General features: G+C 36.2%; 3 protein-coding genes across 5 annotated transcripts; all 3 read right to left on the minus strand.

Moving 5' to 3' along the window:
• Window positions 1-2,734: 2,734 nt before the first annotated feature.
• On the minus strand, window positions 2,735-10,261 carry LOC143447252 (coagulation factor IX-like). Of its 2 annotated transcripts, none has more exons than XM_076947264.1 (14): window positions 8,525-10,261; window positions 8,201-8,304; window positions 7,427-7,488; window positions 6,352-6,456; window positions 5,893-6,033; window positions 5,655-5,813; window positions 5,456-5,580; window positions 5,212-5,297; window positions 4,865-4,973; window positions 4,489-4,651; window positions 4,255-4,413; window positions 3,909-4,085; window positions 3,645-3,782; window positions 2,735-3,273 (listed from the first exon to the last, which is right to left on the minus strand). In XM_076947264.1, the coding sequence occupies exons 2-14, from the start codon at window positions 8,206-8,208 to the stop codon at window positions 3,146-3,148; spliced, it is 1,560 nt and encodes a 519-aa protein (XP_076803379.1). In that variant the 5' UTR covers window positions 8,209-8,304; window positions 8,525-10,261; the 3' UTR covers window positions 2,735-3,145. The 2 variants fall into 2 exon arrangements, with proteins under 2 accessions (XP_076803379.1, XP_076803378.1); XM_076947263.1 differs by having other exon boundaries at window positions 8,401-10,261.
• A 1,627-nt stretch (window positions 10,262-11,888) lies between these two features.
• Window positions 11,889-15,430, minus strand: LOC143447095 (uncharacterized). The gene is made up of 14 exons (XM_076947030.1): window positions 15,413-15,430; window positions 15,200-15,350; window positions 14,888-14,995; window positions 14,713-14,810; window positions 14,374-14,497; window positions 14,027-14,212; window positions 13,668-13,774; window positions 13,294-13,420; window positions 13,052-13,186; window positions 12,876-12,970; window positions 12,712-12,793; window positions 12,412-12,576; window positions 12,216-12,313; window positions 11,889-12,140 (listed from the first exon to the last, which is right to left on the minus strand). The coding sequence occupies exons 2-14, from the start codon at window positions 15,318-15,320 to the stop codon at window positions 12,042-12,044; spliced, it is 1,545 nt and encodes a 514-aa protein (XP_076803145.1). The 5' UTR covers window positions 15,321-15,350; window positions 15,413-15,430; the 3' UTR covers window positions 11,889-12,041.
• Window positions 15,431-16,704: 1,274 nt separating this feature from the next.
• Window positions 16,705-23,089, minus strand: LOC143446936 (tripartite motif-containing protein 2-like). Of its 2 annotated transcripts, XM_076946803.1 has the most exons (11): window positions 22,779-23,089; window positions 22,339-22,662; window positions 21,071-21,222; window positions 20,641-20,989; window positions 19,570-20,532; window positions 19,267-19,496; window positions 18,916-19,133; window positions 18,573-18,731; window positions 18,210-18,412; window positions 17,881-18,021; window positions 16,705-17,679 (listed from the first exon to the last, which is right to left on the minus strand). In XM_076946803.1, the coding sequence occupies exons 2-11, from the start codon at window positions 22,426-22,428 to the stop codon at window positions 17,518-17,520; spliced, it is 2,667 nt and encodes an 888-aa protein (XP_076802918.1). In that variant the 5' UTR covers window positions 22,429-22,662; window positions 22,779-23,089; the 3' UTR covers window positions 16,705-17,517. The 2 variants fall into 2 exon arrangements, with proteins under 2 accessions (XP_076802918.1, XP_076802919.1); XM_076946804.1 differs by lacking the exon at window positions 16,705-17,679 and having other exon boundaries at window positions 17,927-18,066; window positions 22,339-23,089.
• Between the last annotated feature and the right edge of the window lie 534 nt (window positions 23,090-23,623).

A 23,623-nucleotide genomic window follows, 5' to 3' on the forward strand; every position in this document is an offset into this window, starting at 1 on the left:
AACAACAGAAATGGCTCAAACGGTGCCACAACGGTAGTCCTTACGCGATGTTCCGTTTGAGTGAATTCAAAAAAGATAAAAAAGAAACGACAAAGCATCTCTTTCATGACGTAAAATCTTGTTACGTAAGATGCGGAAAGTACTAGGAAATAATGTTCATTGACATAGAAAGACTTTATCAGTAGGGCGATTGTTTTTTGACCTAAAAAACGAAAATTTTTGACCTAAAAATTAAAACTTTTGACAGCTTTTGACTTTGAAACACTGTTTTTTGAAAAATTTTGACGTATTTAGAACTCAAGTAGTTAAATTACGCAATACGTTTGTCTAATAAACTAAAGATACATGAAGTACCTAAAGCAAAACCGAAGCAAGAGCTGCACCTAACCTACAGCTGCCGCAAAATGACTTAGGACCTACCAAAAATTTTACACATTTTGAGGTGTGTTGAGCATCACACCATATCAACCTAATTATTTCACTTAATGGTTTATGATTCACGACAAGTAGACAATGGGCCATTTACAACAGTATAACGTAGGCTACAATGTGTAAAATGAAAAGTTCACTGACAGTGCAACCTCTACGACACCACGACAATGCAGTTTGTGAAAAATTTTGACTTTGCAAACAATTTTGACAATTTTTGACCTAACGCTATAAATTTGACCAATTTTTGACTTTTTTTGACAAGTCAAAAAATAATCGCCCTATTTATCAGACATAGTTGCAAACTAAGATAAAAATGTCATGTTTCTAGCTAATTCTGGCAAGCTATTTGTTATTCGTCAATGGCAAACTCCCAGTTAGACTTAGTGACTGCAGCACGCTAACGTGCAATGTTAGAAAATGCGACCAACTAACTTACATACACTTCTAACTCTTTGTCTTCAGACAAAAAACAGAGCGTTATCGTTGACAAATTTATGGACCGGTTGGACCACTTCGATCGCTTTGTCGGCCTACAACCCTAGATATAGCCAAGTTGGAAGAACCGCGTTACTGGTGATTGGAAGTATGCCGCTAATGTAATCAAAATATTGTCAATCGCAACTTTGTCATTGGGAAAAGTTTTATTTGGGGAAAATGGCTGTTGGTCTGTGGTAGTCCGTGGTCAACTAATAAATCAAACAATTTACAGCATTAGCAGCGTTATGATATTTCCCGTGGAAAGTACATTATTTCAACAATTTTTGCATACCATCGCAATAAAAAAACCATATTAGTGAGATTTTAACTGATTACTCGATTGAGATGACTTTGATTAAGCTATAAGTATAAGAAAATCAACAACCGTTAACATTGCGGAAAATGAGGAATTATATACGTTTATATGGATGGCGGTTTTATGAAATGTGATGCAGTACAAAATATAGATATTGTTTTAAATATGGCTTTTGATCATAGAATTTAAATCAATTAGTGAAAGAGTATTAGGCCTACATCAAATATATCACGACAGGCAATTAAGCTGCAGAAGCAATCGCGAAATTCAACAAGTTATGTGTTTGTTCAAATGGTAATTATTTGCACACATTAAGTTCTCTTATAAGCAGAAAACAGCCTCATTTAAGCAGTACTGCCTTTGTTACACTGACAGATGAAGGTAATTTCCAATTAGCAAGTTTCTGTATTTGCATTAACTCCACAACCCACAGTTAGATTCAGAACGGCGAGGTTCAATTAGTCAATTTTGGATCCACTCTGATTGCTATCGAATAGACTTAACTAAAACTCTTTTTTAGCGGCTATAGCCTTTACAATTTGGGCCTGCAATAATTGGCTTATACAATATCTGACTTACTTACAATAATTCTGCAATTGACTAGGTTTAACGGTCTACCATTACAAAACATTATAAGTATAAACTCCTCATACCTGGTATTGGACACCTGGTTTGTAATCCTTGAAATCTGAAAGCAACGTTTTGTATACGGGTACAATAGTTTCTGCCATCAGGCTTTAGTAAGGCATATTTATTTAAGAAGAATGAACTGGTCCATTGCAGATTAATGATTAATTACATGAACACTTTTCACCAGCAGCTCGCATGTGCTATAAAACGGTCACGAGATCTAAAGTTGTGGGTTTACATCTGAATTTCTAGGTACCTTTTCACTGCACAAATCTTACTCGTCAATGTTTGATTTGGGCATTCGCTTTCATACAGTGCAAAACGCATTTGTAAACCCAATTGCATCCGCAATCGTCCAACACGCTTACTAAGTTTGCTGGTACAAGTTTTCCAATAGCAACAACTACTTTGCACTGCCATGATATGCGCTTGAACACCAAACCATGTTGACGTCATGTTCGTTCCCTGACCAACTTTATAAAAATACTTTTGCCAATAACTTGTAAACGAAAATAATTAGGCATTACATACATCATGAATTTGGACATTTTACTGAAGTTTTTCTCACTTGGTATGGGGATAGGCCAGGGTGTTTTGTTAACGTGGTGCTTTGAAAACATAATAGCTATAGGAGTTAGGAAACAGGTTTTTGATGTACACTGTCCCGTGCCAATGTAGACCAACTTTGCTGCGGAAACTGTATATTTTGATAATTCTTTGTATGCGGCGAAACGTAGATGATTGCAAACAATGTATAGTCTCTTGTGTATACTATAGGACCTATAATATAGGTAAACGTGCAAAAACTTGGAGATATAAGCGTTTGTGGTATTCATGGATTTTGTTAAGTTTTCTAAATAACTGCCAGGCTAGACTTTTAAAAGCATTTCGTCATTATCCCACTTGCAAAAGTTCTTTAATGAAATTAAATTAAATTAAATTGGTGCAAAGCCACACATATATACAAACCATAATACTTATAAAACGTGTCTATAGATATGCGCAAACTAACAAGAAATAAAAAGTTCATGACGTAGGCGTATACAGCCTTTATATGCGATGATTAAAAAACGATAAAGAACCAGCCTCTATCAATTAGAATGAACATTATAAAAAGCATAAAGCGGTCAATCATATACAACAATTTAACAGAAGGCGTAGGAACAAATTCCTGGTAATGGTAATGACAAAACGGAATTCAAGAAATACTACAAGTTATAAAAAATATGAAATAGCACAAACTATCTGCAGTAATAAAAATAAATACAAACACCCATTATTAAACTGTTGCTAGCAAAAACCACATGTTTTCTTGCAGTTTGTGGTCATAAACGACTTAACAACTGGGTTATTGCATTCTCTTTTATTCAGATCACAGACGCCAACTGTATCTGGGTTGTCCACACAATCTGAAATTTCTAAAAAAAGAAGAATGTTGAGTCATTAGTCATTACAAGAAAAGCGATACTCATAGGCTCATAGCCTATATATATGCATTACTACAGGTTGGGATTTATGTTTGAGAAATGCTGCAAAATGTTTATCAATTTGTTGGAACAATCTTGGGAAAGCGGTGCGATAGCCAAAAACTACGGATAGAATATTATTTCTTTTAAATATTATTACAAGTGATTGTTCATTATTCACAAACGGAGACAGCACGATAATCTACAAACTTATCTTTATTATTATCTTTCTTATATCCGGTGGATTATTATCACCCTAGATAATTTGCTTTAAAAGACTTATTGTATCTTACACAATATAAGTCATAAGTGCAATGGCTCACCATGATTTTCTAGCTGGCAACATGCTAGTTTGCAATTTTGTTTCATATAAACTGGGTATTTGCTACAGCGATCCAGTTTAGAGTAACAATCTCCGTCGTTATTTGTGTAAGCACTGCATGGATTGTATATTTTTTGACCTGTTAAATGTATTAAAATTTTCTTCAAATCTTGACATAAATGTGTGTTCTTCAAAATCTTAACGTTCACAATCATTAAAAATATGAGATATAGCCTATACATAACAAAACGGAAATACTTCTTACATAAATTTTCGGAGTCTTCTCCCATAGTTTGTCTAATCCATGCTTCGTAATTAACAACGTTCGTATAAACTCCGTAAAATTTTGCCTCTCCACAATTTCTTCCGAAAGATGTAACACCACTCAAATACCACTCACACGAATCTTTCCTCTGGCACGCTAATGGTCCACCGGAATCTCCTGTCAAAACGTATGATGATTTTAGTTAACAGTGTTCGCTAACTGCGTATACCCATATAGTATTTTCTTATTGGATTATTGTAGTAACATGTTTTTGAACTGTTAAACTTAAACTAAACTCTTTAACTTTTAAACTTTTTTGAACTGTCTTATAGTATGTTAATCTTACCAACACAAGCGTCTTTGCCACCCGCTTTGTATCCAGCGCACAGCATGCGATTTGGGTGAAGATCTTCAATCGTCTTGTAATTCTCACGACATTCATCAAACGGAGCGATTGGTACATCTACTTCTTTTAAAGCTGGTGCTGCATTTCTGCCGCTTCGTTCTAAACAATCGGTCATTTTCAAAATCGTTTTTATGGTACAATTGTATTTTTAGTTGAATGTGTTTCTTATCTCACCTGTTCGACCGAAACCCGTAGCCCAACATTTGTCACCCTCTTGCGGTACCTCTCCACACGGAAGGCAGATGGGGCTGATGGCATCGTTAAACTCAACGGTCTGATTGAGTTCAATGAGTGCAATATCGTTCTGATGTACGTCATATTCATGGTGCACGAATACCTAAAGTAAAAAAATTTTAAGCTTTTAACTTAAACGTAGCGTTAAACTAAAAGTATTGGGAGGATACTATAATTCACAAAATGTTTCAAATTAGAGGATAAATGGTTTTTCAAAGGACTCAGAGTAAAATTTAAAGCAAATTTAGAACTATTTATTCACTTATATAAGGTATACGTTCTTCAAATCAAGACCTACAGTTTTAAAGCGACTTACTCTGGCTATTCTTCTTTGTACACGCACGGATGTGTCCACCTCGTTCAGATGAGCACTTCGTACATGCCCAAGGTATACCGTCATCATTGTTGTGTCGTAAAAAGGGTCGCTGAAGATTAAACAAAAATATAGTTTTAGCTTGAAAATTGCAATTGAAGGTTTTCCCCGCTTAGTTGTAAATTGTTGTAACACAACCACGACCATTGTTTCTCGGCTTTCAACCATTACATCAACTTCACGGAATGTAAATGTCGAGGGAAGGTCAGTTGAGATTACTTTTACAGAGTCTTTAATATTATTTATCATCTATCAAGTTTCAGGGTTACACAAAGTTATGTACTCTTTACCTAAAGCAATGGGCAGCTGAAATCAACCATCTATTTGCGATAAGTGTCGCTCCGCAGTGGGAATTTCCACGCAAGAGGATCTGTGCCTGAAAAATAAGATGTTTATATCAGAACGGATCACATTTTTCGACGGTTTCCTGGTGTTTCCATCTGGAGTGTTGTTGTATGTAAGTTAGAGCTAAGGACGCGGAATTCTTTCGTTTTTGGTTTCCAGCAAATCAATAACAACTCAGTTTTGACTTACCATCCATGGCCATGATGATAACGATGAAAAACTTCCTCCAAATATTCTTTGGGCTACACCATGCGCTGGCAAAGCGCTCATGCTTTCCAGTTGTTTTCTTATAGTCGCTGTTATCCCACAAGTACCTATATGCGCATGTATAATGTTAGTAAACACGACTTATGAGCTATTATTTGCAAACTTGTAACAGCAATCTTACTGTTTTTAACTTGACAACACTCTCCACTTCTGTAATAGTTCATGGTTCCTGGTTCGCTGCATTTATAAGCTTCGCAGGAATAAGAGCCGATGGTGTTAACGCAGTAGGCGGGCAGTTCAGCTGAGCACGGGTTAGGCGCTTCTTGGCATTCATCGATATCTGCATATGAACTTTGATGTCAAATCGTCATACCAGTTTGTTCATAAAATGTAAAACAACAAACTGTCTTTAAACGAACCTAGGCATGTCTTGCCATTTATCTCCAGCCTAAAGCCGGGCAGACAGGAACAAACTGCTTCTTGTCCGGTCCACGTGCACAAATGATTGCAACCACCGTTGTTGATGAGGCACTGGTTTGCGATGTTGCGAAAAGTTGTGTCTATAGTTGCAAAGGTTACGATTTTCATACGATTTTCTTTTTGTCTCTAGTTATGATTGACGAGATAACCCAAAGTTATCATTTGTGTTATTTTTTATGACTACACTTAAGTACTGAATTTCGTAAACATACTTAATTAGTTCTGTGTTTTGTATGAATGAACAGCTAAACTAACTACAAGTAGTGTATTTTAAACTATGTACAGTATATACTGGTGGGTGGTCTTTCGTGTTGTGCAAAGGTTTTCCGCCGGTAATAAGTGCAATATCACTCGCGTACACACACTTTGACCTTTTCAGGCTGTATAGTTTTACTTACCAACTGAACAAAGGCCGCATGTTTTCATGCAATAAGATTCCACAGTGGATGTCTTGCAAAAACCGGCATACCTTGGACAGGCCGCCAGCAAATCTCCACACGCATCTAATCAAAAACATTAACTTGGCATTTCGAGTACAAAAAAGCAGCAACCTTTTAAGGTAAGATAGCAAATGTTATACATGTGTAGCAAAGTGACTACACTTTATTTATTCTTAGACTTTATTTAATTAGTGTGCGTTCACTTGTTGGAATTCGGCACTTTTTGTTTTGGTGTTTACGCGCACTTGTTTTGTGTTGTTTGTTAATTGATCTGTTCAGTTTGTTTTTTCTTGTGTACTCAAATGGTTTATTTCACTTAATTATCATTCCAAAGTTTTGTGTCTTGCATCTTTGTATTATTGTGATTAGTTTCGTCGCATTTGTTGCATGGACTTATAACGTCGCCGGCCGCCCTCGCTAATCGTATCGAATTCCCTTCTGGAGTGTTTTGGAAAAAATCAGGCAGTTCGGCTTTGAGCGTTGGGTCGTGTGTTGGTGTTGTAACTATTAGTATGATCCTGTTTTATGTCAGTTTTCATTGTAAGTTAACGCCTTTTTTGTTTTTAAATATAGTTTTTAACAGTTTTTAAATATAACCATACCAACGCTTAAGGGTGACTTTGGTATCACGTTTTACCGTTGGTGAAGCTATAGTTCCTGACTTAAAAATCCTCTTTCGTGTAACTGTAACACATGCATTACGCAACCTACACCATACTTTGGCATTTTTTGTTACAATACTTTTGTATGACATTTGGTTTTCATTGCAATGATGATGACAGCGATTTTAAACGGCCTCTTACGAAAGTTCTCCACGTAATCTCAATTAAGAATTTTGATACCATGTGCTTAATAGGAAGTTTCTATTATAGGTGACATTTCTTAACTATTTTGGTAAAAATTGCAATGCAGTAAAATAGCAAAACGCACGTTGTAAAACCGATATAATTGCATTATTAATAACGTCCTATCTCTGATATCGCTTGAAAACAAACTGAAAGATAAAACAGAAATAACCTATGCATTAACATACCTGCTGTGGGTGACGATATCACTGTGACAATCAAAACACCAGCCGCCAACAACATATCATATCTGTAGCAAAACATGAATAGGTTTATAGTTAAAGCAGGGAAAGCACTCGTTTGTCAGCGCCGTCGCGAACAAGAACAGAGATCGTTAGGCAAATAATATTGAGGGTATGTGACTGAAATTGGAGAAGATAATATTGCTGAGAAGCTGACATGTTAACCTGTGTTCAACACTTATACAAAATACCCGTATTTCTATAATAGTATGTCTTTATAGCAAATCTTGATCATAAATAGATTATAAGAGGACTAAACCGGGTTATTGATAAATCTTGAGAGTATTAAAATACAGCTCATATCAGTGCGCGATTGATTTCAAGCAAAACTTGCGTTTTCTAAGACACAAAAAACAAAGTTTCCTAACAAAATATTCATAATAGCGAAATTGACCTATAAACGAAGTCTTTCTTATCTTGGTAACAAATCACCCTTGACTGCAAAGACAAAACAACAAGAGCGTTCATTACATGACATGTTACACGCTTTATGGTTGGCGCAATTGGCTTATTTCGAGCGTTTTAAAGAATAAGTTCGGTAACTGATATCTTTTTTTAAATATTTTAACTAATTGCGTTAAGCCTTAACGGAGCCTGGAGATAGAAGCAAACTGTTTAATCTTTAAAATAACGCGAAGGTAGTCGGTTAGTGTAATTTACTGCTTTTGTAGCCCATAATATGCATATTTAATTATTTTGATAAAAATATTATTTACTTACCGGTTCATGTTTGTTGATTCTTTTTTCGAAGTTTTTTTATCGTAAGTTATCAGATATTCAAACGGCTTCCAAACCGTATGCCCTGTCGTATTTTGTTACAAAATCTGCATTTCAATAAAGTAAGTTTATAATTCGTGACCGCGTACTCTGTCGACATATCTGTGTTCGGTTACTCTGCGATATCATTTCTGCACGATAACCTTTTCCTACTGAAGAAGACAGGTCGTGCAGTTCTATATATACCGGCCACGTTTAGGGGATAAAGGCGCTATTTTTTTGCCCCAAGAAAAAGGTTATCACGGCTGCAGAAGCAGATAATATCACCTGAGCAAATAGCTATGAGTATGAGAATGCAGGAAAATTTCAAAAGCATCATTTCGATTTCCTCTAGGAAAGAGACTAGACCATATATTCACAAAGGAAAGAGTTGTACGCAACTAATAAGGATAATAATTCGTTAAAAGTCTACATACGCATACTTTAAATATAAGCGTATTATAAAGAAATAGGCTATGTAGTTACATGGCAGATAAATATTTGCTAGCTGTCACGAAAAATAACACTCAAAAAGATAACATAAATATCACTCCCTTTGGATGTCTTCCGTTCAGAAATACTTCCATTAAAGGCAATTTTGAGCATGTAAGTCAACATTTACCATAACTGTTCACACAATCTTCATGACCAGCATATATAACAATAGCCCTTTGACGTAGCTATAAAATACCAATTGCCTTCCGTCGTTGTTGGTAAAATATTGTAATTTCCACGAATGAGGTAATGCCACTATACTGGCCTAGTCATATAGCCTACTATTAACTCAAAGATACGTGGTTTCTATTTATAAACTATGGCCGTCCAAACATAAGATAGATACTATACTGCCACTAATAAGATAAATTTTTGCTTACTGCGATCTAATTTATTTTATTGTCGCCTTTACAGATAATTGTATAACATCTACATTCTGTATCCTAAGTTTCCAGCAATGTACTTGCGGTCTTCATTAGTCGCAGACGACTTTTTGTAAATAGCTTCCTTCCTGGCTTGACAAACTTCTTTCTTTCAGAATCAGACCAACCACAGTAGTATAAATATCTTCTTATAAAAGAAACGCTCCTTGATTTTTTGTGTAATCACAATTTTATGACACAAATGGTACCTTGATCTTTGTAGGAACAAGTAAGCGTTTTTTACTTTTGCCCAATACTGGACTTCCTTCTGAAATAACACGGTTTGAAGATGATTTTAATGTTGTAGAGTGTGATTGTAACCACCACTAGTATATTTCAATCTCTGTATAATAATAAAAGTTGTTAAAGCTCTGAGTATGAGTATCGTCACAATTGATGATTGTTGCAGTAAATCATCGTCACGCATGAATTGAGGTGCGTAAATCGAGAGATGGGTACACAGTTGCTGCTGTTTACGTCTGGTTTCTAAGCGGTGTTACTGTAATGGCGGTCGCGTCTTTGCAATTTGTGTCGTAACTCCTACTGATGAACTTCTTTTGTTATCACTAAAACTGTTGAAGTGAATGTTTAATGGACACTTGAAAGAATGGCTGTAAAGGAAACATTTGAGGTTTTACATAAACCCCGAAATGCGGTTTTTCAGTTAGTCGGTTACGCCAGTATTTTATTGGGTTACTACAAATCATGTTGTCGCAACAAAGTATGTCTCGGCTTCTTGAAGCATATTTGCCTGTTAAGTTTGTGGTGTATATTTGAAGCATTATTTTATGCGAAGTCTGGGTCGTTGAAGTCAATTTCTTCTAAAAATTCTTAATTGATCATATCACGTGCTTACCAAATATAGGCTTTAAAACAACTTTTCTCCCCTTAACGGAAGTTATGGTGAAGGTTTTCAAATCGTCGAAATTATTTATACTGATCATATGGGTGCTTGCCTTCTTATTCACTGCACAAACTAACAACTCTTTACTATAAGATTGTTGCTTTCTGCTGTATTTAGAATAGGAAGCCGTTTCTCTAATCCAAAATTACCGGGTTTTAAAACATTCAACGCCCAATTGCACAGTTTAGTTCATTTGCGCCAGTGACTCAGTGCACATTGCTGCCTGTTCTTTCATGGGGCATCATAAAATGCTCCCATACTAGATTTTACGGGGTAAAGCCCAAGGGCTGATCTTGTCGTGACCCTTTCTACTATTGTTAGTAGGCATGTTTATCTCGTTTTTTGATGATTTCACAGGAAAAAATTTCGGAGCCAATGTAATTCAAAGTCAGTAATTTCGCATAACCTATTCAAGCGTTAAACCTTTGATCATCGTCAAGAAATGCGTCATGCAACGATCGTACAAAGCCTTTTGTTTGCTGTCAATACGCACATGAGAAAGAAACCAAACATTGCAGTGCAATCTGTGTTTGCTCTGAAATTCGATGTTTTACATTAGAGCTACCAGCGAGCTAAAATATCTATACTTCAGTTTAATACAAGTTTACCAAGCATTATGTTACGAAGTTAGTCTGTAATTGTCTAGCTTAGTGACTGCTTAGCACAAACCGGTTTGTCTTTTCGGCCTGTGACAGCAACACGTTTTTGCACGGCGAGAGAACTTTCACAGCACACTGTTCCAATATTACAACTTCGAGTTTTACTTGGAGGCCCATTGTATGCAATACTTGAAAGTTATTATATTACGGCACGAAAAGGGCTTTGTAACAACACACTTCACTTACATATAACGCATGACTTGTCCATAAAAACAAATTTATGCTTTCTTTGCTGTTTTTTGTATCTACCCGTCAAAAATTTTTTGTTCTTTCAAAAGTGTGACCACAAGTACATTGATTTTCATTTTAAGGAGGCGTATGTCGGGAAAAATAAGAGTTTCAGATTTCGTTGTACTCTTACGTAGGGCTTTAAATATCTGTTTAAACCAATCAGAGAGCAACACGGTTGGTGTTTTTTTGGCCTGGGAATTACTAGCTAGCAGTTGGCGCGTATCAAAGATTCAGATTGCGTGCAGAATGTGTATAACAATTTCCATAAAAAGTGGTGAAATTTTTGTTTTTAGGCCCGAAAATCCACTTTTAATTTTAGGTCTATGTAGTGGGAGCTAGAGAAACGTGAGTTTTGCCATATTTCAATATGATGTAGTCTCATGCAAGCCTAGTTTACATGCAAGACTTTATCGGGCCTCATGCGGCGGTTTTCGAGTGAAAACCCAAATAAAACCTGGTAAAGACTTCCTTTTAACCTTTTGCAATTTTCGAACCGTGAAGGGCTCCTGCAACATCAAAGCATTTTTTTTATTTTGGTCCAAAATTCATTAAGTTACGTCACCAAGTTGTTACAAGATATAGCAGAGAAGACTGTTTAACTGTTTAGCCAGAATCACTCTGGCTTGCTCGAGTTATTTTTCATACAGCAAGATCAGTCAGAAGTTAAATGATGTGTGAACGATTATGAAAACTTAATTATATGCTTTTAATGTAATATAGCAACAAAGTAAAAGTGTGCGTGAAGATGTCGATTTGAAATAAGTCGGCAACGTTACTTCTTTACAAAGTTTACTATAATAGCTTCATTTTTTTCTAAGTTGTCTGCGTCCATCAGCTGACATAGTGTGTGCTTTGTCAATTTTCGATATAACGGAATGGCTTGAAACCGCATCGAATAATAATGCGATTTACTAAAACCTTGCCCATAGGTACTGTATATGAAACTTTGATGGCAATTTTTATTGCACACCTCTCAGTTGATTATACTCTGTATAATAACGAATCATACAAAAAAATAATTCATAACATAATTCAGGTTGTCGGTCCGGGTAGGTAGGTAGAGAAGACATCATCATTTTTGATACACTACACTACTACAGCATGTTGCTTGTGTCATCCTTCTGAAGAGCGGTTTCCTTTTTTGGTTTGTTGCAGCCGTCTTTTGAGCAACATTTCAAATTGCACTTGTATATCTGTTTTTGTTTAATTGGCGGCATTTACATCCGTTTTGTGAAGCATTAATCCTTAAAAAGTGTTTAAATAATTACCGTCATTCCTTTCGGTGGGTGCCTTTTGATATAGTCACACGTTCGGGTGGGATGTTCGCATTCCATGCGTGGCATGCAAATGTAGAATGTTTTCTTGCCTACACATACACAAATGCGTTTTTCAAACAACTTGACATTAAAAAAACTAACTTGTAATTAAGTTAAAGGACTTGAGAATTTTCACTAATATACTTACCACGAGGTAATTTAGAGTTATCTTCCAATTCCAAGGTTGCACATTCTTCAGCCCCACGGCAATGGCGAAGTGTAACATTTCCGCTTCTACAGTTCTCTTGATAACAATTCAGCTGTTTTATGACCGGCTCAAGCAGGATGGTGGGAAGAAGCGGGAAATAAAAGTCTATAAGATAAATTGATCAGAAGTTTATATTTACACCATATTTTGTAGGCCTACTCAGCAATAGTAAACCACTTGTCTATATTGAAAGTTGATAGGCTATATTCCTGTCGATAGCCAACGTCCAATCAGTTTTACCGTTATCTTGAGTTGCCAGCGCATCTGCTTTAGGTTCGTTGCATTTATTGTCAGAACAGCAACTGACAGAACAATGCGATATCTGACAAAATAGACACAATTAAAGATTTTTTAGTACATGATTGTCATCATCGTGTCTGCTCAAGTATTAAGTATTCTAGTACTTGTTTTTCCGGTAGATGACTCTTTATTTCTGCACAGTATTCAGCCTTGTTGTTGCAATTGGTTGAGGCCTCGCAGGTGTAGAAGTTTGTCTTTTCTGATAGTTAACAAGACAGTTACTGCACATTTGTACAGATCTAACTCTACACCAATTAATTGAGATTGACTTTGCTGTAACCTTGGGATGGTCCACTTGTTAGTGAGACGACTCCACAGCGATTTTTATTTGGTGGGCATTGGCGTAACTTTGTTTGCAAATTGGTACCAGTCTCATAGCAGGTTAGGCCGTTCTCTAGGATATTGGGCACTGCTTCTGGATACAACATATAGGTATTTGTTTAATGGTGAGGTTTTAAAGTGAAAAGTACTTTTTTAACGCTTAATTCAATATTTTGTTGTTGTAAAGATTTAATATTTTACCTGCTATGTCCAACTTCATGAGTGTCACATATGTATATGCAAAGTACGAAAGCGTGGGTGAACTCGTCTCGAAAACTTGCTTGTTACAAAGATTGGTTTTACAGCACGTTAGAGAACAATCAACGATCTACAAATGAGTTATAATAAGTACAATTAAACTTTTTAAACTAAACAGTTGAAAAGCCATCTTTTGAGCCATTGGATAGGGCGCAAACAAATACGAGAATATAGATTGCAGCAGTTAGCAGATGGAAACTTTGACGGAGATGGACTTTCCCCTTACTTTTGGTGCTAACATACATTTATTCATATTTGTAGTATAATTCAATTGTGTGCCCAATCTTCTACTATAAATGAAAATCGGTTCGTCTTACGTGCACTCTGGTCACAGATTTTTTAAAAATCTGACAAAGAGCTTTGGGATTGGCGCAAGCAGTGCTAGAGAAACAATTATACATCTTCACATGCGTCAAATCGAGTCCTTAAAAGTAAATAAAATTTAAACGAACAATATCTTTGGCAATTTTAATACTTTTTATTAAACTACAGTATATAGTTCAGGAAGCAGAACGCAGAATATTGGATCTTTCGTAGCAGTATGGCAAATATTTTTATTTGCATAAAGGAGATTGTTTTACCATGTGTTATTGAAATTGTAGCAATATAGAATTTTGCAAATATTAAAAGAACGCGACCCAGTCTGTAGTATAGTAATTTTTTAAGTGGTTCTTACCGTTTGTCTGGTCTATTCCCAGCGCGATGGTGCCGCATTCCCAATTCGACGGACATTTTTTGCTCGACAAAACGTTATCCTCCCCAAGGTAACAAGTTAAAGAAGCATCATCGTCCGCTGGAAACGTCTCTATTTTATTTGCTGACGTAATGGTGCGAGATGGTGGTTGATCGCCATTTAGGTATTCTGCGTACAAGTTAAGCATTTTAACGTGAAGCAAATCTGAGAATAGAGTTATACGTTGTACGATAAACTTTGTTAAAATATAATTGAAATTACGTAGTTTCAGGGCATTTCAGAGTTTGAAAACACAAGTATAATTGTAAAGAATTACACTTAAACAACACCTTGTATGGAGTCCAAAACGCTTCTGTCCCAAGACGTCAACTCATTCTTAGCAGAGAGCTCATCTGTGTGAGAAGGTTTGTTGCAGTCTTCCTGAACGCAACATCTTATCGAACATCGCGTTATCTGAAACAATTGCGACAAAAACTGAAAAACTTGGACCAAACTCTCCACAATCTTGTAAGCCAGTGACAGTGATACACGTTTTCGATTAGTGCAGTTGATTGTGTGGTTACTGTGAGTTGATACGAGGTTCAATTCTGCAGTTTTAAAATCCTTGGTAACATTCAACCTCTACTAGATTATCGCATAAAACAAAAGTTGCATAAATGCCCACGTACATGGATTTGTGGTGGTACATGCTTCTTTATCTGTTCACAAATTTGTGCAGGGCTATTACATTGTTGGGATGTCGCACACCCGTAAAGATGAACGTCATCTGCAGAAAAAAGTTAGGATTGAATCGTAGACGCGACAGATAGTTTAACCAATTAACTACGAAAATCTTTGGCTAACGTGATTGCACGACCAGGTCAACCGTTATGCATCTGTCCATCATAGGGCTGCAGGAATGCGGTGTAATTGTTCTGTTTGAGTTGAGTCTGTAGCATTGTAAACTGTTTTCTGCATATATGACAATATATAGGAGTTTCGATGTTATACAATTAAAATATTTTATGATTGTGCCATACCTTGTATGTATATATAATTCACAGAACTTTCAATATTTTCTGTTTCTAACATTAGGAAAATATTATTCTAATAATATTATGATATATTATAATATTATCATTTGAATGTGAGAAAAAAGGCGTTGGAAATATTTACCATGTACTACAGCCGATGACATGTATCGTATTTTCTCAAAGATATTAGGTGACACAGCACTTGCATTTTTCTTGAAACATTGCAGCGCAATCAGCACAACCAGTAACTGTAACCTTATCATGCTGTCCTTGTAAGGTACTTCTGCAGTTCTCTGACCGAAAAAAAGATATTCATATTATCCTTGTCATATGCGCAATTGTCGCTGTGGCTTACCTGCAACTATACTTATTTTGTTCGAAGTGTCTATAACTTTTCAGTTGTCATCAATTTAACTTTAACTTAAAATGTTAACTGCAGTAGAATTAGTTAACACAAGGTATGGAAGACCATAGGCTACAACCAAGAGTCGCTTTAATTGCTGTTTGTGCAGCTTTTTATACCTTAGTAATTCTGTGCCAACTCGCTACTTTGGAAAAGAACCTTATTAATCAAGATTGAATAGCGCCATTCAAAGTTTAAAATTGTCTGAAATTTAAATACAATGCTTGCTGTAATTTAGAACGTGCATAAAATTGTATAGAAAAGAGCTAATCTACTTCTTTATACGGTTTGGTAAACAGTTTGTTTTGAATAATCAGATCTACATAGGCTTATTTTTGCAAAAGCGCAGCAGAATTTTAGAGGAACTTCCTTGTTTCAAAAGTTTGACATAATACCTCTGAATCCCAACTCAATGAGTCCATTGTTTTTATTCATATCACGCATCCAATTCTTCTGTTATGTGCGTAAACAGAATTAGCAAATGTGTATTTGACTTTATTCATAAAATGCAGATAGCATATTTGCTCGTTTAAACATTAATACATAAACGTATCTTAGGTAAGCTTTACAGGTGTTTTAGTTAAATGCAGTTACGTCAATACATTGAACAGCGCAAAACTTCAGCTGGACTTACACAGAATTTAGTGAATATATGACAATAACTTATGCTCTGATTGGGCAAACAAACAGTACAACAAAGACATGAAGTGTTTTATACGCTATACAGCCGACAATTTATCATATTTCGATATACAATAAAAGAAGTTGTATACAAATAAAATACAAACAGTTAAAACAGACAACTGGCAAGCTACGATTTCTTTGTTCTAGTTCTGTTACTAACATTGTAACGTGTGAGAGAAACTTGAGAAATGTAGCTTCAATATCAGCAAGAGCTTGGATTTTTTTTAAACGTACAAATGCATTGAAAAATATTTCACTATAATAATCATAGCACAAGTATCTGCTTAGTAAATTACGAATGTTATACCAGCATGACACTCTTTTTTACAGCACTCAAATAGTTGAAGGTTTGAGTCATGAGCACAGTCCATGTGTTTATTGCCAATTCGACGCTCCCTATCTGGCAATGACTTTATCTAAACATTTGTTTATTCTTTGAAAAGTCTTAATATTTGACATAATTCGCTGTTCTCAAATTTTAAACTTTGCTGAAATATAGTTTAGTGTGGTAAAGCATGTTATTGTTCGGTATACGTGAGCAACAAGCAGCTATGGAGAATTTCAAAAAAGCGTTTGTAGAACAACAAGTTATTTTATTCTTTTTCTTTTAAACGTTATGAGAATTTTATTTGATTCAATATCACGTTGTTGAGTATTTTTACGAATACAAATTGAATTGTAATCAACCCATGGAGTTCTGCGGAGTTCTGGCCGCCCAAGTGCCCTGCAAAGGCAATTTATTTCTCCATGTAAACCACTTCCAATTGGAACCGACGTAAATGCTCACAAACTGATTTTATTTCAAATCAAAAGCTGATCTGCCAGCACCTAAATCCAACTGACCTCCTAATACAAATGACATCACCTCATCTTTTATTGCTTGCGTATGTTTTATTTAATATTATTGCAATTTCAGAGGCTGCTTTTTATCAAAAAATACATTTCAAGTCATCTTGTATCAAACACATTGCCTGCTGTGTAGGCCCCATAGGCTGCAAATGCTTTGAATAACTGAGGCTTTGCACAATCACAAAAACAATATAGGCTATATACTTGGGATACGAAAACAACATCTCAGCATCTTGGTGTGTAACTTTTGAAGGGCCACCACGCATTTACGTTACAAAACACTGTACAGCAGATAAGGAGTATATATACATATAATGTATATGAAATAGTTTTACTTTCCATCATAGAATCAAATAAATCATTCCGCCCACTCAATATAAAAGCGAAAACGTGCAGACAGTAAACGATCCGAATACAACAAACAGACAATTATACCCTATATAAGTCTTAGCAAATTACAAGCAATAGAGCAAATATATATATATAGGGTTTACTTCGGGTTTTATTAAAACAATTTGTCGCGTTTATATTTCGTTCAGAACTTTGAAAAATTTTATACATTTATTACCGGTGTCCACCACCACCAAAGATTTCTGATGAGTTAACGACAACCCTTGCGGCCCGTATAGCGGCTCTTCGTCGGTATTTACGTAAGAGAGAAATGACCCCTGACGGCTGTCAAATATCTTAATGAAAGAATAGAAAAAATGTTAGCATAGATTAAATAAAGAGTAACTAAATTTTAAAAATACAGCTTTCGCTATTAATGAAGCATTTTGCGAAAGACATAGATCTGAGTCGGCTCGACTTCTTTAGCAAGTGCTTTAGTGCTTGCTAGTTCTAATGTTAACAAAGTTGCTACAATAACGCGATTTAAAGGCTTTCACCTGCAGCCTGCTGTTTCCCCAGTCGGCCACTATCACCAAACCTCTGCTGTCTATTGCAATGCCCGTTGGTCCGTTGAACTGACCACAGCCTTCGCCTTGAGAACCAAACGACCTGAGAAAGGTTCCCGACGACGAGAATACCTTATAGAATAACAACTACCTTTGAAGGTAATCCTTACATTTGCGCTGAGAAATGGAAAAAGAGAATTTCGACTTTTTCCAAACAAAGGTTTAGAAGCAAGAAACAAGGGCAGCGGTATAGAAAAACTATATAAACAAACGGAAATTCGAATATAAAAATGTGGAAAACCTTGTACTTATACGCTAACCTTTATGCAATGATTGTAGAAGTCAGTGATGTAAATGTCGTTGTTCTGATCGACGACAGCATAATGAGGCCCAGCGAGTTGTGATGAACCTGTGCCTCGGCTTCCAAACTTTGTTACAAGCCTTCCGTTAAGTTGAAACAGAAACACTTTGCACTGTTTGTTGTCTATCACTATAAGATGGTTGTTGCGATTGACGCAGACACCTGTAGAAATATAAGTGCTTAGTAAATTAACAGGTTATATTTTAGGTTATTTTCTAATTATTTAGTAAAATTGACTTCAAAACTAGAGCCTACAGGATTGAATTAAAAATTAACCAAGTAAGTAAAATATAAACTGCAAGCCATTTGTAAAATGGCTAACCTCTTGGACCTTGTAATTTACCACTTCCAATCCTAGAACGAAACTTGCCGTCTGGTGAAAACAAATTCACTACCTTATTGTCGTAATCTGAAACCGCAAGATCTCCAGAGGGCAAAGTTGTAATTCCTGTTGGTCTACAAACGTCTCCAACACCACGCCCTTAAATTATAAAGATATATAAGAACAAAAGGCTATGTTTTTGTATCTTCCTGTTATGCTTCAATGGCATAACATTAGCAGACATGCTGTGTATAAACTTTATCTATTGGCGAATGTCGTTTAGTAAAGTCGTCACAACCCTAGCTTAATCAAATGGCCAATTGTCAAGAAGATTTTGAAATACCTTTTTGCCCAAAACGACTGACAAATTTAATTGTCATGTCTTTATTTTCATTAACCAGAAACACTTGCACACATTGCTTGTTGGTGTCTGTAACGTACACTTTTCCATTCTCATGTGTGGCGACATCTTGTGGATTTGTGAATTCCCCTTTAGTTTTTCCTGTTTTTCCCATAGATGACAGCATGTCTGTCTCTATCGGATTTATTATTCGTCCAGTGCTAAAACAATTTACAATTAAAATTATGTGGAAAATAAATATTAATTGTCATCTTGCTAAGTTTTATAGGGTTTTAAATACCATTGCCTATATGGACCTTTCAGAACATTGCTCGTTTTGGAAATTTGACAAACCTTTTTGGTCTCCGTATAATTTTTTTATGTCTTGCCTCGTTTCGCGTGCCTGTTTTTGTTGTTTTAAACTTCTGATTCCGATTTTCTTTTGCTGGAGGTTTGGAAAAAGCTTCAACTATGCAAGGAGCTTTTAGAACTGGCTGTCCATGTATTTTTACAGACAAACTGTATTTTCCAGGAAAATGAGGTACAAATATAATTTCATAGGAACCATTAATGTTGGTTTTTATCTAGAAACAAGCACAACATAAACTTTTATACAATCAAGAAACTAATGAAAGCAACAGGAATTAAGAAACTAACTTTGCAGATGGTTGTTGGCTTCGTGCGTATGTTTTCCCTTTGAGATTCTTGAATTAAGTTTTTCTGATTGCTAAACATTCCGTTCCCATTTTCCTCTGCATTCCTGCTTACAGTATTCAAAGAAGTTGCATCCCTGTGTTTATGGTCGCTTTCGTCACAGTATTCTGCAGACGCCGTCACGTCCACCAGACCGCTGCTTTCTACAACGTCACTGAAGTCTTTCGTCGTCAGAAAAAGGCGAGTTTCTTCTCCAACAATGCAACTTGCGCTATTCTGGAGACACTCGCCGTTGACCTTGCTCTTTTCTGCCAACGCGTGGTGAGTTTTTGTGGTGCCGACTTTGCATGTTTGAATGACGTTCAAAAGCCTTTCAAAATCGTCAGACTTTTTCCACTCAAAGTAACAATTTCCGTTAGGCAAACCAAACTTTTCTGTAAAAAATAACCCTGCGGTAATAGAGTCTGTGTCTGGGATCCCGCTGCATTCGAGTTTCTTCTCGTAATTTGCAGTTTTGTTTGGTTGTGCCCGTCCGTAAGCGTAAATACTGTCTAAACGTGACGTCATATGTTTATGTAAAAAGTAATCCTTTACATGATTGTATGCATGATTTGATTTGAGCTGGTAAAAGCTGTCATCTGTTAGAGTCACGTCACCGCTATCGGAGTTTTTAGCAATTGAGCTCAAATTCTGTGCAACAAACTGACATGCCGAATCCATATTTCTTATGTAGCAAGAGAGTTCGTTTTTCTGTCGAGTTAGCAGTTTTGCTTTTTCAGTGAAGCGCTCGGTAATTTCTTTCAAGGATTCTTCTTTTCGCCAATACAAAGCTTCTTCTAAAACTTTAAAAGCTTTGCTTAAGTTTTGCTCCGCAAAATCTCTGTTTAAATCCAATTTAGTTATAGTTTCTTCGATATTGTGAAGCCATTTTTCAAGGACACCACGGCGATCTTTGAGTTTATCAGTCTGTGTTAGAACATCAATATCGATGAGGATTGTTATTTTGCCTTGAAGTAAAAACATTTTATCAACTATCATTAAACTTATACAAACATATTTTAAATTTACAAATACCTGGGTGAGGAGAGACTCCTTACTCCTGCCGGCTACAACGTCCAGGGAAACGACTGACGACGGATGATGTTTGTGTCTCAGCTCCAAGCACTTTTCACAAAGCAGAGTCTCACACATATCGCAAAAGCACGTAATACGCTCTTCTTCGTGTTGATTGCACCTCATCATTTGATGATCGGATGAGTTTCCGTCGTCATTGTCGTCATCACCGCCGTTTGTTTGATCATTGTTGTTGTCTACAGGATGGCCGACTTGTAACTGTGATGAGTTGTCCATGAACTCCATGAAACCTAAGCTTTCGTTTTCCTCATTTTGGTTTAGATCCATGTTATGATAAGTTTCCATTAACCTGAAACCGTTTTTGGTTATGAATTTATCATGTAATGAAGCTTCAATTATTACACATGCAAGGCTTGAACCTTTTTTTAACCTGTATATAAGGAAGCTGCACTTTAACTCTGCTACTCCTTCTTCGGGGAGGATGTAATGGCTGTAACACTCAGAACAAGTTATCCCCAAACTATGCGGTGGAACGGACGAACCTAAGCAACTTTCACAGAATGTGTGGAAGCAGGGCAGTATCTACAAAGTCAAAAATAGCCTTTCATGTAATAATATTTACAGCCTAATCTTTGGCCGTTTTCCTATCCTTTTTCATCTGCCGTTTTTTGTTTGGCTTTATATTGCAAAATACTTTACAGCACTTGCTTGTGTTCCTAACAACCTAGTTAAAGACAACTTATAGTAATGACGCCTGTTTGTAGCCGATAGCCTTAAGTAAAGTCAGCAACGAAACATCTGACTACGTGACAATCTTAACTATATTTATTAGTTATAATTGCTGAGCAATAGGCTGTAGCGGACTATACACCGACACCTTCTCTTATACGTCATAAGTAACTATTCAAACACAATATTGGATATTGTATTTGCAGAAACCCTTGTGCCATCGCGCCATTATGCCAACGCAAACTGCCGTAAGACGGCTAAGTAAAGATGCACTTGTGTGCATTGCAAGAGCTGCTGACGACGTCATTTGTGTAGTGCTGATGTGATAATGAAAACAGCTTTGCATTCCACGACTTGCTTAAATTGCAACCACTAGGGTACATGTGTAACAGTGCCTGTTCTTGCAGCAAGTGTGATTTATAGTAAATGATTTATTTAGACGATTTGAAATTACTTACAGCACTTATATGATAACCTACCATCAGGCTTTATCTTGCACTCTTTGGTAGCAATAGGATTGTTTTATTACATTCTACTCAGAAAACATGTTAAGTATTTAAATTTAACATGTCTTACATTTTGGCATATATAATAAGGCTCTACCCATCCACAACAAACATTTCGCTTTGCATTGAATTGAAATCATTTTCATAAAAACAGAAAGATGAACACCTTCGCAAGATTGCGTAATCTCACATCTTTTTTTGGTCACGTGTTATGTGTCGAGTCACCACGGAACCATTGTATTCAATAAAAGCTAAAGTTATTTTACTCCGCAGTATACAGTATCCGCCGTAGTCTATAAGTAGGTAAGAAGCCAAATCATTTCACAAAGCTGTTTAGTCTTACTGTTCCGGACTAAAACGTTTTCACATCAAAAATTGCAAGAAGATCAAAGGATCAAACTCTTACTAACTTAACAACAAACTGAAATAATCCAAAACTATTCAAATCGGTATCTGTGCTTACCTTCGGTTTCGTGTAGAGTTGCTCACATAAGTTACATGTTAGAAGAAGCTGACTGATTTGTCCAATATTCATTGTGTCGTAATTATTCATTTGCTTGTTGCCGTCCTAATAGCTGAGCTCCTTAAAAACGTTATCATGAAATAGTTAAGACATTTCAAATGTCTTGTTCAACAGCTGCAGCAGTAATGCAATGCACGTGTTCGACGGCGTCTGGAAGGATCCATATCCATATGCGTAACTGCACTGGCAACGCGGCTTTTCATGCTCTATGACCATTGATTTTCGTATCTTGTACAAATTATTCATGAGGATGTATCGGTTTGACTGAAATAAGACGAATTTGTATTTGGACAAAAGGAGAAGGTTACTACAAGCGAAAAAAGGGTACGTAAATGCAGTGACGCAAATAAGGTTTTGTTTTGCCTTTACAATAGACTCACGAAAATATTTTGGTTCAAACAAGTTGACAATTGTCAAACTGACGTGACGAACGGTTTAATTCATGACGACTAACGCACCCACCACATAGTATTAGAATGTGAAATAACAATCGACAACAACATCTCCTGCACGTGCCAATGAAAACCTTTAATCATAAAACAAAACTAGTTTCTAAAATTCGAAAAAATACGAAAATTAGATTCGAATCTTTTGAGATTCGGTTCTTTAGGATTCGTTATTTTAGAATGCGCATTTCTAATTACCACCCACACAGGAAATAGCAAATTGAAGATGCGTGAGCGGCGCTTACTCTTACTTACTCTTACCCACCACTGTACTTACCACACTTACCACCACTACTCTTACACCCACTTACTTACTCTTACTTACTCTTACCCACCTAATAACTGCATAAAAGAAAAGAGTGGTAAATTGATATTTTAAACCAATCATGTTCTCGTTACAGTTATCAAATTGTATACTATAGAGTCACTTGCTGTGCAACCAATGATTGCAACAAACCGGAATAAATATCGGTGATTAAGTTCCAATCTATCGGCGTAAAGCTTGTTGTCGGTTATGTTAATGCTAGTATATGAATTTATCCAACCAATGTCAGCGTGGGCTACTTTTAACCAGTTTGCAACCACTATGTGAATATCATATAAACTTTCATTAATATTGACTGTGTTACGTTGTTGCGTGACTACAGCCTGGGCTGAAGCACGATATAGCCTTCGGAAGGTGTAGCCTAAGTGTTAAAAATAAGATTTATCTGATTTCGTTATACTGTTACGTTTGCCTTCAAAAACTTATTTGGACCAATCAGAGGGCAGCATGATTG

This window comes from Clavelina lepadiformis, chromosome 2 (genome assembly GCF_947623445.1).
Source record: "Clavelina lepadiformis chromosome 2, kaClaLepa1.1, whole genome shotgun sequence".
Taxonomy (NCBI): domain Eukaryota; kingdom Metazoa; phylum Chordata; class Ascidiacea; order Aplousobranchia; family Clavelinidae; genus Clavelina; species Clavelina lepadiformis.

What these genes read in the sequence shown, in the direction of transcription:
- LOC143447252 (XM_076947264.1), bottom strand. An exon ending in TACGGGTTTCGGTCGAACAG is followed by an intron (nt 4,414 to 4,488) that starts GTGAGATAAGAA and finishes CCGATTGTTTAG; the next exon opens with AACGAAGCGGCAGAAATGCA. An exon ending in TTGCCAGCTAGAAAATCATG is followed by an intron (nt 3,274 to 3,644) that starts GTGAGCCATTGC and finishes TTCTTTTTTTAG; the next exon opens with AAATTTCAGATTGTGTGGAC.
- LOC143447095 (XM_076947030.1), bottom strand. Translation starts at nt 15,320, where the DNA reads ATGATAAGGTTACAGTTACTGGTTGTGCTGATTGCGCTGCAATGTTTC. An exon ending in GGGAATAGACCAGACAAACG is followed by an intron (nt 13,775 to 14,026) that starts GTAAGAACCACT and finishes TTTACTTTTAAG; the next exon opens with GACTCGATTTGACGCATGTG. An exon ending in AATCTGTGACCAGAGTGCAC is followed by an intron (nt 13,421 to 13,667) that starts GTAAGACGAACC and finishes ACTCATTTGTAG; the next exon opens with ATCGTTGATTGTTCTCTAAC.
- LOC143446936 (XM_076946803.1), bottom strand. Translation starts at nt 22,428, where the DNA reads ATGAATAATTACGACACAATGAATATTGGACAAATCAGTCAGCTTCTT. An exon ending in ATTATACGGAGACCAAAAAG is followed by an intron (nt 19,134 to 19,266) that starts GTTTGTCAAATT and finishes AAATTGTTTTAG; the next exon opens with CACTGGACGAATAATAAATC. An exon ending in TCTACAATCATTGCATAAAG is followed by an intron (nt 18,022 to 18,209) that starts GTTAGCGTATAA and finishes TTATTCTATAAG; the next exon opens with GTATTCTCGTCGTCGGGAAC.